We start from the raw sequence: 16,584 nt of genomic DNA on the forward strand, positions 1-16,584 counted from the left end.
CATGATTCCTATTTAAACTGGAGTTCACCTCATTTTGTAGCTTCATCAGATGGTGTTCTGTGTGTTCATCACAGAATTCCCGAAGGTAATTCTTCAAGTCCAGGCATAATTTCTTATCTTGCGGTGTACATTGTTCTTGAAGCGAATGAAGGAGAGTAGCTCTCAAGATTCTGCAATACGGCCAAGTCTCCCACCTTTGCAGCACTGCGGTCATATGATGACGACGCCGGGGAACCCGCTTTCGCATTCCGAAACGGAATTCAGTACGGCGGTACTGGGGTTTTGTGCCCCTGCAATGTAGCTCAATTGACATTATTTTCCATCACAGAATTTTTATTTTTCGCATTTTATACCTCCTGCCAGGTTTTGAAACAGCCGCCTCTAACCTGAGGAACAGACGATGTCCAGTACGCCGCCTATACTAGGAACCGTCGTGTCTAGATTTGAATCTAGTTTTGGTCCACCCCGGGTATTTTATTTTACCGGTTCCCGCATTATCTGGTAAGAATACTCCTATCCACCGCCTGGGGGGGGGGGGGCGCCCGATGGAAGACTAGCTACTCCACACGGGTGTGTGTGTGTGTGTGTGTTTTACTAGGTTCGGTGAAAATCATCAATAGACACGGATTGGCCCTCACATATATTGTTCGCAGAGAATAGCGACGTCAATGTGCTGTTCCTTTACCGTTTGGTAAAGGAGATCCTGGGCAGCTTCGCAATGGTTCAAATTCAACTGGAGTATCCTCATCTACGATGTTGTTGGATTTGCGTCATGGTTTTCAATGCTGAACGGAAAGCTATACACTTACTACTTCCACTGGGGTAGTCGGCATCCCCCACATAATGCGCATTAGGGTTTCTGGTCGTAGTCAAAAGCTTTGTGACCCGCTTTACCAGTTTCGGCATTGGGAGGTCCTATCCTTTCTAGCACAGTTCCGAGATATGTGTCCATATACCCGGCACAGAAACACTTTGGAACTGGAAACGAGTCTTTCTCGTATACGGCTAACAACCAGTCCTACTCGGACTTTTACATGAGCCATGATCTTCCTAGCCTGCAGAACCGGAAGTGAAATGACCCCCGTTTGCGTGGTTCCAAGGCTTTACGTATAGATTTAACTGCTTTGATGGGCACTGACTCTTCACCCAGAAGAGGTTTAAAGGCCTCCGCAACCTCCTCTTTGGTGGTGAGATCATCCAAATCACGAAGCTCGAAAAGGGACTCCTCTGTCCGAGTCCGTACTTCTGCCCGTTCGCCTAGCCCCCATGCCCCCCACCCTCCATTGAGCTTTTTAGTGCAGCAAGAGATTGCTCCTTCTTCCGGTCCAATTGGAGTAAGAGGTCGCTTTTATTAATTTTCCGGACTTTTGTGATTGAAGCGGCCATTTCCACCATCGCCGGATCTTCTCTCACCTTTCGCAGGACATCTGAGTAGGACTGGCTCTGTGTGTGTGCACAATAAACCAATAATTTCTTTAAAGATTTTCATTTGTTTTTGCTTATTGAAACCTTTACATTTAAGTGGAATGAGTATTCGAGTTTATCAAAAAGATTCTTAAGGTGATTAAGATATAAAAAGGGATAAAATTTTATTTAAGCGTGAATCCAGTTATAAAGATAACAGTCATGTTTACAGAAGTGTTACCGATCACCTTAGTATTCTTTCTTAGCGGGCATCAAGTTTCAGCCTCCATGCTTAAGGAAGATAGTGATGTAAGTCTGCCTTACAAGTCAAATAATGGGACCCAAGCTAAAGGTGATGAAGAATATTGTATTGTTGGATTTGTTAAAAGAAACCTTACCAATTGACAGGTTGATAGTTAGATAATTTTTTTTCACTGATTTTGTTTTCAGCACTAAACCATATAAATAGAGTTGGTTATAATAATTAGACAAACAATAATTGGGTAAAACATTGAGATCTAATATATAGATATTTTTTTTTTTGTTACATCAGTATATTGAAACATTGAGGACGGGTATGATTGGTCATTTAGAAATTATATAATTTAATACAACGTATGAATAATACATAAGGCAATGTTTTCATTATTATAAAATAATCATGACTCAAATTCAAACCAAAAATTAAATATCCCAATCTAAATAGGAAACAAAACACAGAAACAATGAATAATCTAAATCTCACTGTAAAGAACTCACAAAAACAAGAAACAATCTTATCAAGCAGTAATTAGTAGTAAGAAAAATTATTCATGTATACTTTCTCTCTCTCTCTCTCTCTCATTCCAATTAGTGACTTAAACGTTAACTTGTTAACAAATTCTTATGAATCAAAGTTATTTTATCTCTTGCTTGGATAATTAGTCTTTCGTGAAATTTAAACCCAGTTGTCATTCTCTAAAAACTGATACCTGGCTTGATATTATGTTAGTTGATAGGTTTCATCGGGGCAATTATCGGTTTCCTTTTGCCTCCAACATGTTATTAATTTTTCTTTGCTATTAAGTCTTGGAGTCTAAACCATCTAGGAGTGTAACTTTCCGTGATTTTATTCAAGATAAATTTAATGATGAACTTAATTTCGTCAGTTGGAAATAAATTAATGAATTAAATAATATGGACAAATGGAAATGGTTGATTTAAAACATATTTCTTTGTAAGATAAACATGTATCTTATAAAACATCGTTTGTAAAAAAAAAATTACCTTGCCTTATACCTAAAATAAAAAAAACTTAATTAAGAATAGAAATCGTCTCAGAAGAAGTTTTTACATCTCGCAAAATCCTCAAATATTGCAATAGTTTAAACTTTTTCGAAATAATGTGATTTCAATCATCCGAAAAAATATTATTGGGATAGTTTGAATTCGTTTAGGAAACCACAAAAACTTTGGAAAATATTCGTACTCTTGGTTTAATTAAAAATCAGGAAGCTGTTTCAAAATAATTTTTCGTAAATCCCTTGTCGAAACCTTTCTCTCCATATTCAGATACGCTTCAAACTGAAAATGAGTTCAGTCCTGATATTTTCTTCTCCTACGTCAGCTTGAATATATTTCTTAAAATTTTTTATAAATCGAATTTGCACTCATCTGTGATTGATTAGCTATCATTAAAATATGACAAATCATACCTTCCACATTTAATTACTACTATCTTAAGCATTTTTGATTTATATTTACAATCTTCATATTTTATATCACTTTGGAAAACGGTTTTGATCATTCCTCTTCCTAAAAATTCAAGTCCTAGTGATGATGAACACTATAGACCTATTGAAAAATTAGGTTCTTTGTCCAAAGTTCTCGAACGAATTGTACATTGCTAAATAGCCATTGAATTTTTAAATTCAAACGATTTATTTGATAAATACCATTATGACTTCCGATCAGGGCATAGTACTCAAAAAGCACAATTAAGGTTAGTTGAAGACATTTGATTCACGAAGGATAGACGAAAAGATTTGGTTTCTTTTGATTTTAAAAAGGCATTTGACCTAGCAAACCGTAACATTGTATTACAAATCCTAAGAAATAAGTTTAAATTTTCTTACTGTTCAGTACTCTGGTTTGAACCTTATTGGAAGAAAAGAACTCAAAGGGAGATAGACAGTGATGGTTCCATTTCTGAATTTCTATCAAAGTTTGGGGAGTCCCTCAAGGCTCACCGCTACTTAAATCATGCAAATATTGTTAAATTATTATAGCTGAATTCGTTTATAGAAGGAAATCTCAGAAAAGGTCAAAATAACAGAATCTTACAGGGATTTTAAAAATATGTTGAGTAAAAAATTATTGGATAAACGATAATTGATCACATTTACCAATGATCTTGGTTGATGTGATTTTACTTTGATATGAAGTTTGATTTTACTTTGTATTTTCAATCATTTTCTAAAATTTTAAATTACTTTTTTTTTTTTAATAGAAAAATGTTATTTTGTAATTAATTTGTATTTATAAGTATATAATTTTGTTCATTCAATACTTTCACAAAGATTTAAAGTTTGTAAATAAAAATTAGTAACTCACAAAAGCAGGTAATTTTTTCCTTTTAGTTTATTTAAGAAATATATTATTTTGTAATTAATTCGTATTTATAAGCATACCATTTTGTTTATTCAATATTTCTATTGGGTTTATTTTAAATCTTATTTTGATTCAAGAGGAATGTTATTTTTTAAAAAAATTGATTTGTATTTGAAATGATGTTATTTTGCAGATTTTTATTTGATTATTTCATTACTTTTTTTTTGTTTCATGTGTTGAAGACGTTTAAACATGTTTAAGAATATTTTTCTTTTTTGTACTTGTTTCCATACATGTTTTTTATTTTTTATCCAGAAACCTGAGTAATTTATATTGCTCAATGAGACTCTGTAGTTGTTGGTTATATTGTAAATTGTAAATAATCATGAACAATAAAATCTTTATCTCTCACTTTTTTTTGTATCCTCCTTTCTCCCCACTGTACCTTAGGGAAATCCTATACTAGCGGTACGTTCCAAACTTTCTAAAATTTTAATGATCCGTCAAGAAAAGACTCGATAACCAAAAGCATCCTGCATCACAGTAAGGCATGTTCCCGAACCTTCAGGCCTGCATTCACGTTGGTCCAAATATTTCTGAACCAAAGTGGGACATTTTTTAGTGTTTATAACAACGGGGCTCTAATTTCGACAACAAAGCTAATGCTAAAGCAGATAACCCTCAACTGGAGATCTGTTCCCACCAGAAAAGGCTCCAGTAACTCCCTACCTACATTTAAGTGGGTCTACTCTATTTATATATATAAACATATAATTGTTATATGTATTATTATTATTGTATACTATTATTATTACATATTTTTATGTACACTCGCTTCTATGTTACATTAATAACTTGGCAGGTGCTTTTTTATTTGGAACTCCGTCTTTGCCAACTTCATGATGGGAACTTACCTGCTAAAGTCAGCTAGGCAAGAGTGTACTTAGGGCAGTCCAAAATTTAATGTTTCACGTCTTCCACGGCTCCACAGCTACAGTTAGGGTCATTCTGTTTTTTGAAGAAGTGTATCTTAGAATTGGTATTGCCATGTCCTGTAAGAAGCTGCACTGTCCAGTGATCTGCCTCTACCTATTCAATTTTGACCCTTTTTTCGACATATGGAAGCATCTCGTGTCAGTCTTCCAGTTGCGCTGTTATCCCTCTTCATCTACCATTCAGAAAAGACAATGACGTCGATTCTACCAACAACATCTTCGAATCTTCCGCTGGAACTAACGAAACAACTTGACCCAACGCTGACCGGCAAGTCTTTCTTAATATTGTACTTGGCGATGGTAATCTGGATTCGAAGATCTATTGGTATTTTGGCAAGTTGGCGCAGTCCCTATAAGATCCAGTCACAAGTAATAGAGCTTTCCTTTGTTCCTATTTCACTAATTTAAGATCTGAATATGTGAACTGTTCCCCTGGGTGGTAGAGCATAAAGGGAAATTTTGGTTATTAACGATACATTCAGAGCTGCTATGCCTAATTCAATCATCAGAAAAATCATTTTTCTTTCCTACATTTTAATTTCGTAGGAAATTTATAGAAGAATATACAAGAACTATTTTAATGAGTGTTATTGTTGCCTTTTGAGTCGAGAGGACATTTCGGTTATAATTTGTCACGGAATGATAAATGAATGAATACTTTAAAAACAATATTATAAAGTAAATAAATGAAATCAGTATAGCTGAAGTATTATTTCTTTCTGCACCACTAAATACTGTGGATGGGATAGATTCATTCATCTTTAAAAAAAAATAAATAAATAAATTAAAAATTAATAGGTTTAGATATCTATTTAGTATGTAATATCTATTATTTTCAATATGAAGCCTTATTTACTATGATAATCTCTCTCTTATTTTTAGGTATACGGAGGACACATCACGCAGCTGGGTTATGTTGTCCAGAAGTCAGGGCATGTTGTTATGACTTGAAGAGCTGTTGTGAAGTCATTTACCGGTGAGTAAGACTTAAATAATAATTTTGTTTTCAAACTGTTGAAGTGATATGTGAATAAAATAAAACTTTGTTCTAGCCATAAACCAGCTATAACTATACCTAGATTTTGCTGATGTGATACAGCAGTCGTTTCAATCTATGACACAAATATTTGAGATTAATATATACGAATGATATGTAATTTATAAATAAAAATGTTTAATGAGCAATTTTGTTACTTTCTGACCAGATATCATTGTAACCAATCACTTGTTGAGACGCTGATTCTATAGTCCTTCATTTATTTATTTTTATGATACTCTACAAATACATTCAAAACTATACTATCTAATTCAATACTACATGGAAGAATCTAGTTGATGAAATAAATAGGGCACAGATGAATACAATTTATTAGTATTCTGATATTTACAGCTCCAATACAAACAAATTCACACTCAAAACATTGAAAACACTAAGAAACAAATATTTATGGACAATTTTATCACAATTGATTCATAAATGGATTTTTATAGTGGAAAATGTGTCATAGAATCAGGTCTTTATTTCTGGAAATTTATTGAAGCCACTGAATTGATTCACACGTTATGGATGATCTGTTTCTCAGTGCAGTGCTTCATCAGATGGAGATTGATTAGCCGCTCGAAGATATAAGCAAGATCTAGTGTGATTGGAGGCTTATTGGACGATAGTACTTGGCCAGGTCACCTTCCTACCCTACCACCTACCTTGTAACTAGTCAGCCAGTTCCCCAGCTGTAAGCAGATCACCACCAGAAGTAAGGTGCATATTCCGCCTATTTTTGACAAAAGTCTTAAAGATTCTTCAGAACTCGCGGTGGTCGTCATGGGTCCTCCATAGCTGGGCATGTCATTGAGAGGTCTTCCAGTCCCGTTTGAGGCTATCGTGTCATCGCATTGATGGCCAGTTTCAAGCCGTAGTCATTCGTGCGCTGGAAGATATTGCAGATATTGTTAGACTGGATTTCAACGAGGGGTTACCTGTGAACACCTCCTGGCCAAGCTATAGGCGTTTACCAGCCTTCATCTAGCTGTAGCCAACCCTTCGATTGTGTGTCCCATCCACTCCTACTCTACACACTGGAGAAATTCGAGTTTTCCGCCGCTCTATGCTGACTGATCGGGCGCAATCTCAGCGAAAGATCTTTCGTCGTACGAGTCGGCGAGAGCTTCTCGACTCCTGTCCCTACCACCTATGGAGTACATCAGGGGTCGGTACTGGGTCCTATACTGTTCGTCGTTTTCACGACATCGGCATTTACGCCTCCAGCGTCAATGCTATAATGGCTCTCGCCCACTCTACCAAGACGCCGCAGCTACCATCACTGATGCGCTCAAGCTGATCGAGATTAGAGTAAACCCTTCTAAGATAGATGCCATCATGATGTCCCAGAAGGAAAAGAAGCCACTGCCTACCCTAAGTTTGACCAGCGGATCTCCACCTCCATCTACCTAAGAGTCATACTTCATAGGCTAAAGCTGCAAATCTACAAGGCGATCATTAAACACTGCTCTATGGTGTACCTGCATTGCGGTGTACCTCTGCAATACTTTTTTCAAAAACTACAGAGCTTCCAGAACTCCATCCTTTGGCTAATTGCTTCATGGGGCCAAGTAGAACAATAGTAAAACCATACATGGCTAGTCTTAGGTTCCCTCCTTGCCGGAGTACATAGACATGAGGCACATCAAGTTCTTTGATGGGCCGAAGGCTTGTGACAACCCAGTTTTTAGGTAAATAATCCCTCCACCAAGACCTGGGAGGTGGCAAGGCACTGTCCCCTTAGTAGATGTACTCGATATGGGAAGTGGTTTGGGCTATGCAGTCTAAATCCAATTATACAAAATAAAACTACCAGCAGCTTCATTCCCTCCCTTACTATTCCCTACTCTTCTTTAACATCCAACCGATTCACTTCTATCCTACAATAAATAACCTTGGAGCCATCTTTGACTAACACCTCTCCTTGAATTATCATATTTCCCAAATCACAAGAAAATCTATAACTGTACTTAAACAATTCCTAAGATTCCGTAATTCCATTCCTCAGAACACCCGTCAGCTCCTAGTATCCTCTCTCGTCTTCTCCCACTTTGACTACGGTTCCTTGGTATGTGGAGGACTATCTGCAGGTCGAGAGTTAAGATTGAAGAGACTCATGAATTGTTTCGTAAGATTTATCATTGGGTTTCCAAGGCGCTCTCAAGTTTCCCGCTGGTATACCGAGTTGAAGTGACTCTATCCAACCTCCCCGAAGCCAATACCTAGCTGTTTTCCTATTCCAAGTTCTTAAAATAAAAAAAAGCTACCTATATCCTTGTCTCCTCATTCTTCATTCATCCATCAATTGATTAAACACCAGATCTATTCAGCTATCATTAAACAACCGACTGATTTATGTATGCCCTCCTATAGAACCAACTTCTTCAGCAAATCCTTCGACATACGTACAACCTCCTTCTGGAACTCTCTCCCATTTTCCATTTGCCAATCCTCATCAATTCTTTCCTCCAACACCTATTCCTTCACTTATTCCATAACCAAACCTCCGCATCATTGTAATCAAATAAATAGGCATATATTGATTAACATTATAAACAGTAGTTAAGCCAAGATGTAATTTCATTTTGCTTACTGGAAACTTTAAATGCTTGCGCTGTATTTATTCTTAGGGGACATATGTTCCAGAAGAAAATGATTTATTCATTTCATTTCAATATCATCTGATGGAAACAGCTGATTCGAATATAATAAGTATAGCCGACTAAATAAAGATTTGAATGGACTCAATAAAGATCCGTCTTTTTAGTTAACTTCAAGCGTTTCATTTTGCATTCCTCTATCTCTCCTACGAGTATTATTTTTAGTTTTCAGTTCAGTAAAAGATAAGTTATATATATATATATATACACACACACATACAATGAAGTAAGATAATTCCATTATTTATTTAAACGTTTTTATTTTTTAAATATTTGAAGATGGTCAGGGTTGCGGTCAAAAACAGAACAAATAGTTTGAAACTATTTTAATGCCTATTCTATTTTTTCCAATTTCTCCTTCCAGACATCCTTGTCCATAGTAGCTCTGTTTTTCTTTTTTCCTTGTTTTTGAAAACGACGCCATTTTAGAGAAATGATTATTAGAGGAGATGGATAAGTTTATCAAAAAGATCCTATAGGTGATTAAGGTATCTAAAGGGCTCAAACTCTACTTAAGCGTAAATCCAGCAGTAAAGATTACAGTCATGTTCGCAGAAGTGCTGTCGATCACTTTCATATGCTTTCTTAGCGGGCATCATGACTCAGCCGCGGCGATCAATGATCCTGGATTTTCTGATGATAACGATATAAGTCTGCCTAGCTGGTTTGATCATGGAACCCAAGTTGAAGCTGGTATGGAAGTTACTATATGTATATATACATATACATATATATGTATTTTTTTTTAATTTGATTTGCACAAAGGATCTTTACCAATGTGTCACCAGAAAGATTGATAGCTTATTTTATATTATTGTTTTCAGGACTGCCTCATAGATATAGAGGGCTATATATAACATTAATTTTGTAAAATAAAATGAACAAATATGAAGAAATATTAATTCGTTTTGTGTAATATTATTACATTAAGGGTGTGAATACTTGGTCATATAGAAATTATATGGTATGTTATTGATGTGGATCCAGATCACGAACTAGGTGTCACAAAAAATTAATATTTAAAAAGTGAAATGAAAATTAGCGCTAAAATAGTAAAACCAAAAAAAAAAAGTTTTCATGCCTTCGTGAATAAATTGAGAAATTATCGATTGGAATCATACATAAGAAAAATGAGGCTAGTAATTTATGTCTCCAAAAAATGGGAAATTAAAAAGCACAATCCCTGCTTGGAATCGACAGTCTTCACATGGGCGAACAAAGAAAAGCCGCTTACTAAAAAACTCTTGATAATCCTAGCGAAAGTAATCTTACTTACTTCCGAGCAACAAACAATGAGACGTGTAGATTTTAATGTAAAACATTGCCTAAGGGGATTGCCAAGTCAAGATCGAAGAATTCTTCATAAGTTGGATATTGTGAGGCGAGATTTTCCATTTCTCCTTCCAGACATCCCTGTCCATAGTAGTTCTCCACCAGAGAGGTCCTGCCATCATCTTGAACATATCGCTCCATCTTTTCTTTTGACGTCCTCTTCTTCTTTGTAGGTCGTATGGAGTTCATTCTGTAGCAATTTTTGACCATCTGTCATCTTCGTATAATATTACAATAGAATATTATGGTTGCTACTTGATCTCCCAATCATTATTTTTAATATGAATCCTTATTATATATGATAATCACTTTCTTATTTTTAGGTTACAAGCAGACACACTTTACACACTGTCAAGGTCGTTTATGTTGTCCTGACGGTTGGACTTGTTGTAAAATTAACCAGAGCTGTTGTAAATTCTTTCATGAGTGAGTAAGATGAGTAATTTTTATTTTCGAATTATTGAATTGATATACCAATTAAATAAAACTTTGTTCTAGAAATATACGAGCTTCATCTAGGTATTGCTTAGAGAAAAAAAGTTATGATAGGAAGAAGCATGGAAGACATCTTCCAAGACTTTCTTCAAGACATCCTCCGAGACAAAGAAAATGAAGTAGAAAAATTCATGTTTTTTACTAAACTACTAAATATTACAATAGAATATTATGGTTGCTATTTGATCTCCTCGCCTTTGAGGCAAAGGGGAAATAAATCAATGAATAAATAAATATTATGAATTCAGATGTTTTCCTGAATCATCTTTCCCCTATAGAGAAGCAAATGGTGATGGCCTTCTCAAAAACAGTATTCTCATCTCAATGGAAAAGGTTTTCTGACTCATTTTTTAGTAATTGAAACTTTTCTTAGCGATTTCCCTTCCCATTAGTCATCCTTATATCGCATTCCATTTTCTTCATAACACCACATATCATCTTATTCTTAAACAATTAAAATATAGTAGCTATATTTTCAAAAAAGGCTTTTAAAGAGAGGAATGTTTTACATGGGTACACTGCTCAAATACATTGGGTTGCTATGACATATTCCCCCCCCCCCACTTACCAGTTTACGAACAGTTCTCGTAAACTAATGCTATACAATATAATACATAGAGAACAAATATAATAAAGCAAAACTATTTACAATAAAAAAAAAAATTTCTATACACATATTTATATATATTTTTAATATCTTTATTGAAATTTACAACTGTATATTATATAATAAATTCAGTAAATTTGAACTTAGTTAAAATGGAATGTTACGGGTGAGTAGAGAAACTACTCATTGGTAGCACTCTAATGACATTTTACATTAGAAGGTCTCGTGGTCATCTTCTTTTCAGGCACCTTGGAGGATTGTCAGGAATGGAGGAGCATGCAAGGTTAGAGACTTGGGCGTTTGAGTGGTTAGGGAGTTTATAATGGTTAGGGATATCTGGAATATCTGGGATATTATAAGGAGTGATATAAGGTCTTTATGTATGATTTTATTTGTGACAATGTAAGGAGCATTGAGAATGAAGGATTTTCTATACGCATTTAATTGTAAAAACTCACAAGCTCCCTGAAATAAACTCCAAATACATAATTTAAGAATACAATAAAAGAACTTTTCATACAGTAAATGAACAAGTTAAAAATTTACAAAAGTCACCAACAATCTTTTTTTTTTTTTTATTATTTATTTATTGTAATTTACAACTGTACAAAATAATACAATAAGTAAATATGTTGTATGTTTCATATACACTTGAAAATCTTGGGAAGGAACCACCCATTGGTGGTACTTCAAACATTAATTTAAACTAGAACGTCCCGTTGCCATCTTCTTTACCAACAATCTTAAAACAAAAAACAACAAATAGAATAAATAACTAAATCATCTGTAATATAGTCCTGTGGTGGATGGAAATATGACAATAGGTTTTATGGACAGTTCTCCCGTGCCACCGTCCTGTTTTTTCCTTTTCTATTCTTCTTCGTGCCTCCCTCATAAATTTCATCAAGCAGCATAGTTGTTGTTTATCTCTTCACCATCCACTACCGTGCCCTTATAGTCCCGCCGGTGTCCTCAAAGCCCAAAAAGGATCTCAAATGGTGAAAAACCTGTAACTGTGAGTACCGAATGATTATATACCACTATCGCCTTCGGCATTGCTTCATCCGGTAGCAAGACCTTGTCTATCTGAGCGAAGATGATCGGTCACTCAAGGTGCCTAGAAGCCGCTTTGGAAATCCTCGTGTGTTGAGTTGCAATGTCACGCCGAGGTCCTTCATGCCAGTTTGAATCTATCTTTTTAAAGGGCTTAGCGTTTCGTTCATCTCAGCCTGATAGAAATTGTAATTAGAGTCTTCAGGAATTATAGAAATTAAGAAAAATTCATATTTAATATTATTTAATTTAATATAGGTTTAAAAGATTTTTAACTTAATGAATGAATGAGGCACAGGTACTAACGAGATGAAATTTGGGTTAAAAAATAAATTTACTTAGGACTAATGTTGTAAACTACATGTTTAAAAATCAGCAACAAATAAGGCAAAAAAGCAACAAATAAGGACGGAAGTGATGAATGCTGATATTTTGATTATGTCACATCATCAATATACCATCATGAGTGTTAAGTTAAGAATTATATTTTATTTGTAACGCTAAGCTTATGAATACAATAAAAAAAAAATTAACGAGTTTAGATATCTGTGAATGTATTATTTTAATATGAATCCTTATTGAATATGATAATCACTTTATTATTTTTAGGTTACATGAAGACACCAATTAAATAAAACTTTGTTCTAGAGATGTACCAGCTTCATCTAAGTATTGCTCTGGGGAAAATACATATGATAGGAAAAAGCATGGAAGACAGATTCAAAAACTTCCTCCAAGACATCCACCAATACACCTACTAGGACAAATAAAAAAAAGTAGAAAAATTCATGTTTTTTTTTTAAACTACGAAATATTGCAGTATAATATTATTGTTGCTATATAATCCCCCAATGGTTATTTTTAATATGAGTCCTAATTAAATATAATAATCACTTGATTTTTTTTTTTAGGTTACATGAAGACACACATTAAACACTGCCAAGGTCGTTTATGCTGTCCTAACGGTTGGATTTGTTGTAATATGAACCAGAGCTGTTGTAATTTCTATCATGCGTGAGTAGGATGCGTAATTTTGTTTTCGAATTATTGAATTGATATACCAACTAAATAAAACATTGTTTTAGAGATATACCAGCTTCATCTAAGTATTGCTCTGGGAAAAATAGATATGACAGGAAGAAGCATGGAAGAAATCTTCCAAAACTTCCTCTAAGACAAAGAAAAAAAAGTAGAAAAATTCATGTTTTTTTTTTTTAAACTACGAAATATTGCTGTATAATATTATTGTTGCTATATGATCCCCCAATGGTTATTTTTAATATGAGTCCTAATTAAATATAATAATCACTTTATTATTTTTAGGTTACATGAAGACACACATTAAACACTGCCAAGGTAGTTTATGCTGTCCTAACGGTTGGATTTGTTGTAATATGAACCAGAGCTGTTGTAATTTCTATCATGCGTGAGTAGGATGCGTAATTTTGTTTTCGATTTTTTGAATTTATATACCAACTAAATGAAACTTTGTTTTAGAGATATACCAGCTTCATCTAAGTATTGCTCTGGGAAAAATACATATGATAGGAAGAAGCATGGAAGAAATCTTCCTAAACTTCCACTAAGACAACCTCCAACACAAAGAAAGAAAGTAGAACTTTTTTTTTTTTTAAACTACGAAATTTTGCAGTATAATATTTTTGTCGCTCTATGATCCCCCAATGGTTATTTTTAATATGAATCCTCATTAAATATAATAATAACTTTATTATTTTTATGTTACATGAAGACACACATTGAACATTGCCACGGTCGTTCATGTTGTCCTAACGGTTGGATTTGTTGTAATATGAACCAGAGCTGTTGTAAATTCTTTCATGTGTGAGTAGGATGGGTAATTGTTTTTTCGAATTATTTCATTGATATACCAATTAAATAAAACTTTGTTTTAGAGATATACCAGCTTCATCTAAGTATTGCTCCGAGAAAAATACTTATGGTAGGAAGAAGCATGGAAGAAATCTTCCAAGACTTTCTTCAAGAAATCTTGCAATACATCTTCCAAGACAAAGAAAATGAAGTAGAAAAATTCGTGTTTAATATTAAACTAAAGTAGAATATTATGGTTGCTATTTGATCTTCTAATGACCCTTAGAGGTAAGGGGGGAAGAAATCAATAAATAAATATTATGAATTCAGATGTTTTCCTGAATCATCTTTCCCCTATAGACAAGCAAATGGTGATGGCCTTCTCAAAAACAGTATTCTCATCTCAATGGAAAAGGTTTTCTGACTCATTTTTTAGTAATTGAAACTTTTCTTATCGATTTCCCTTCCCATTAGTCATCCTTATAGCGCCTTCCATTTTCTTTATAACACCATATCTTATTCTTAAACAATTGAAATAGTAAATTCCTATACATATGTAATTGTAAAAACTCACAAGCCCCATGAAATAAACTCTAAATACATAATTTAAGATTGCAGTAATAGAACTTTTTATATAGTAAATGAACAAGTTAAAAAGGATTAAAAATTTACAAAAGTCACAAACAATCTTAATATAAAAAACATAAATAGAATAAATAACTAAATCATCTGTAATATAATCTTGTAGTGGATGGGAATGTTTATATTTTAAGTGTTAACCCTTCAATATGGACAGTTCTCCTCTTTTTAGGTGTTCTGATTTCTGTGACCTTTAAATTCTCCCATGCCTCCGTCTTGGTTTTTCCTTTTCTATTCTTCTTTGTGCCTTCTCCCATAAATTTCAGCAAGCAGCGTAGTTGTTGTGTGTCTCTTCACCATCCACTCCTGTACCCTTATGGTCCCGCCGGTGTCCACTAACCCCAAAGAGGATCTCAAATGGTGAAAATTCTGTAACTGTAGGTATCGAATGATTATATACCACTATCGCCTTCGCTTGCTTCATCCGGTAGCAAGACCTTGTCCATCTAAGCGAAGATGATCGGTCACTCAAGGTGCCTAGAAGCCGCTTTGGGAATCCTCGTGTGTTGAGTTGCAATGTCACGCCGAGGTCCTTCATGCCAAGGATAATAAATAAGTATAAATATTAGTACTGGACTGAATAAAGTCATTCTATTTCTGGAACCCGTGCGAGTCATTTTTTTTTCTTTTTCACTGTTTTCTCACAAATAACTCGAAATTCATTTAAAAAAAAATTCGTTGCTGAACGTACACCAACAATAGCAGCAGCATAAGCTCGTGCACTCTAATGCATGACAATACGCACAGCAACGTCACAGGACCTGTGGAATACAAAATCCGATTTAGAAAGGTTTACCGAAGAAATGAGTGAGCTCAACTATTGTCTCAAACAAGGGAACCGACTTATTGCCAGAATAGAGGTGAAGACCTACTAAACAGAGGAGGAACTCATTTATGGCGACCTTGGAGTGAAGGATTAAGAGGAGTATTTTAAACGATATAGTAGCCGATTAGGAAATACCATGGGCTATTGTCAAGGATAGACTGAAAAAAGCTTACGGAAGCGGGAGAAAGACATCCACCAAATGTAAAAGGAGGTGAGAAAACCTCGACAGTCTAGAGGGCAGTATGCTGGGGTTCCCCATGCCCGGGATAACCAAAATTTTTCACGGAGAAAATGAGAGAGACAGTGAATGTCGATGAGGCCAGGTTGGACACATGGTGACACTGTGTCCCCAAACTCGATGTTTCGAATGCGAAAACGAAGGACCTATCACTCGACAGTGTCCATACATGTATCGAAGAAGGAATACAGGCAAAATCGAGCCAAACGGAGGTCATTGGCCAACAATTTCGTAGGGAAAGTCTTTGACAGAGACTGAGCGGGTCTTCGATTAAATGTAAGGAGGACCAGAAACTGAAGACAAATTGGATGAACAAAGGAATAGTCATGAGCAAAGGAGTCGAGAAAGCTCATGATGACGAGGAACAGGAGGAATGAAGACACGTGAGATCAGAGGAGGATGTAAGCAGAGAGGCGACCGCACATTGTGAAACTATCACGTGAAAGGAGAACAGGGTGCCCATAATCCGAGTGAACGGAGGTGTGAGCTGTCAGGAGGACACGGGTAGCTCAAACACTATTGCTTACAGAGAAGTACTACAGAAATCGTGTGGAGCGTGGAGAACACTCGAAGTACAGGTTTGCAAATGTAAATTAATCACTCTGGTTGGGCCATGAAGTGTAATATACCTGGGTAAATAGGGAGCTAAAGAGGAAATTCTAACAATTCATGTAATGAGTAGGATGCCCATCAGGTGATGATCTTTAAGGAAAGGTGTGACTAGGATAAATGGGGGGGGAAGGGAAATGGAATATTAGAATCAGACAAAGGAAGTTCAAATGTCAACAAATAATAGCGCGAGTAGAGGCTGTAAGGAAGGCGGAAAATTGGAAGGTCTCCTTTACAACTGAATATAGCGGTGCGGATGAAACCTATG

At 35.2% G+C, this 16,584-nt stretch overlaps 1 protein-coding gene across 2 annotated transcripts; it reads left to right on the plus strand.

Annotated features, from left to right (window-relative positions):
* Positions 1-1,596: 1,596 nt before the first annotated feature.
* On the plus strand, positions 1,597-14,329 carry LOC106686856 (progranulin). Of its 2 annotated transcripts, XM_014430427.2 has the most exons (9): positions 9,205-9,380; positions 10,343-10,445; positions 12,823-12,950; positions 13,086-13,188; positions 13,260-13,363; positions 13,498-13,600; positions 13,672-13,786; positions 13,925-14,016; positions 14,088-14,329. In XM_014430427.2, the coding sequence occupies exons 1-9, from the start codon at positions 9,233-9,235 to the stop codon at positions 14,212-14,214; spliced, it is 1,023 nt and encodes a 340-aa protein (XP_014285913.1). In that variant the 5' UTR covers positions 9,205-9,232; the 3' UTR covers positions 14,215-14,329. The 2 variants fall into 2 exon arrangements, 1 of the variants encoding a protein (XP_014285913.1); XR_010842797.1 differs by lacking the exons at positions 9,205-9,380; positions 12,823-12,950; positions 13,086-13,188; ... (3 more) ...; positions 13,925-14,016; positions 14,088-14,329 and adding exons at positions 1,597-1,756; positions 5,871-5,964; positions 10,518-10,761.
* The last annotated feature ends 2,255 nt before the right edge of the window (positions 14,330-16,584 follow it).

Source organism: Halyomorpha halys, unplaced genomic scaffold (genome assembly GCF_000696795.3).
Source record: "Halyomorpha halys isolate HHAL.00 unplaced genomic scaffold, Hhal_1.1 Scaffold890.1, whole genome shotgun sequence".
NCBI lineage: Eukaryota > Metazoa > Arthropoda > Insecta > Hemiptera > Pentatomidae > Halyomorpha > Halyomorpha halys.

What these genes read in the sequence shown, in the direction of transcription:
- LOC106686856 (XM_014430427.2), top strand. Translation starts at nt 9,233, where the DNA reads ATGTTCGCAGAAGTGCTGTCGATCACTTTCATATGCTTTCTTAGCGGG. An exon ending in TGTTGTAAATTCTTTCATGA is followed by an intron (nt 10,446 to 12,822) that starts GTGAGTAAGATG and finishes ACTTTGTTCTAG; the next exon opens with AGATGTACCAGCTTCATCTA. An exon ending in TGTTGTAAATTCTTTCATGT is followed by an intron (nt 14,017 to 14,087) that starts GTGAGTAGGATG and finishes ACTTTGTTTTAG; the next exon opens with AGATATACCAGCTTCATCTA.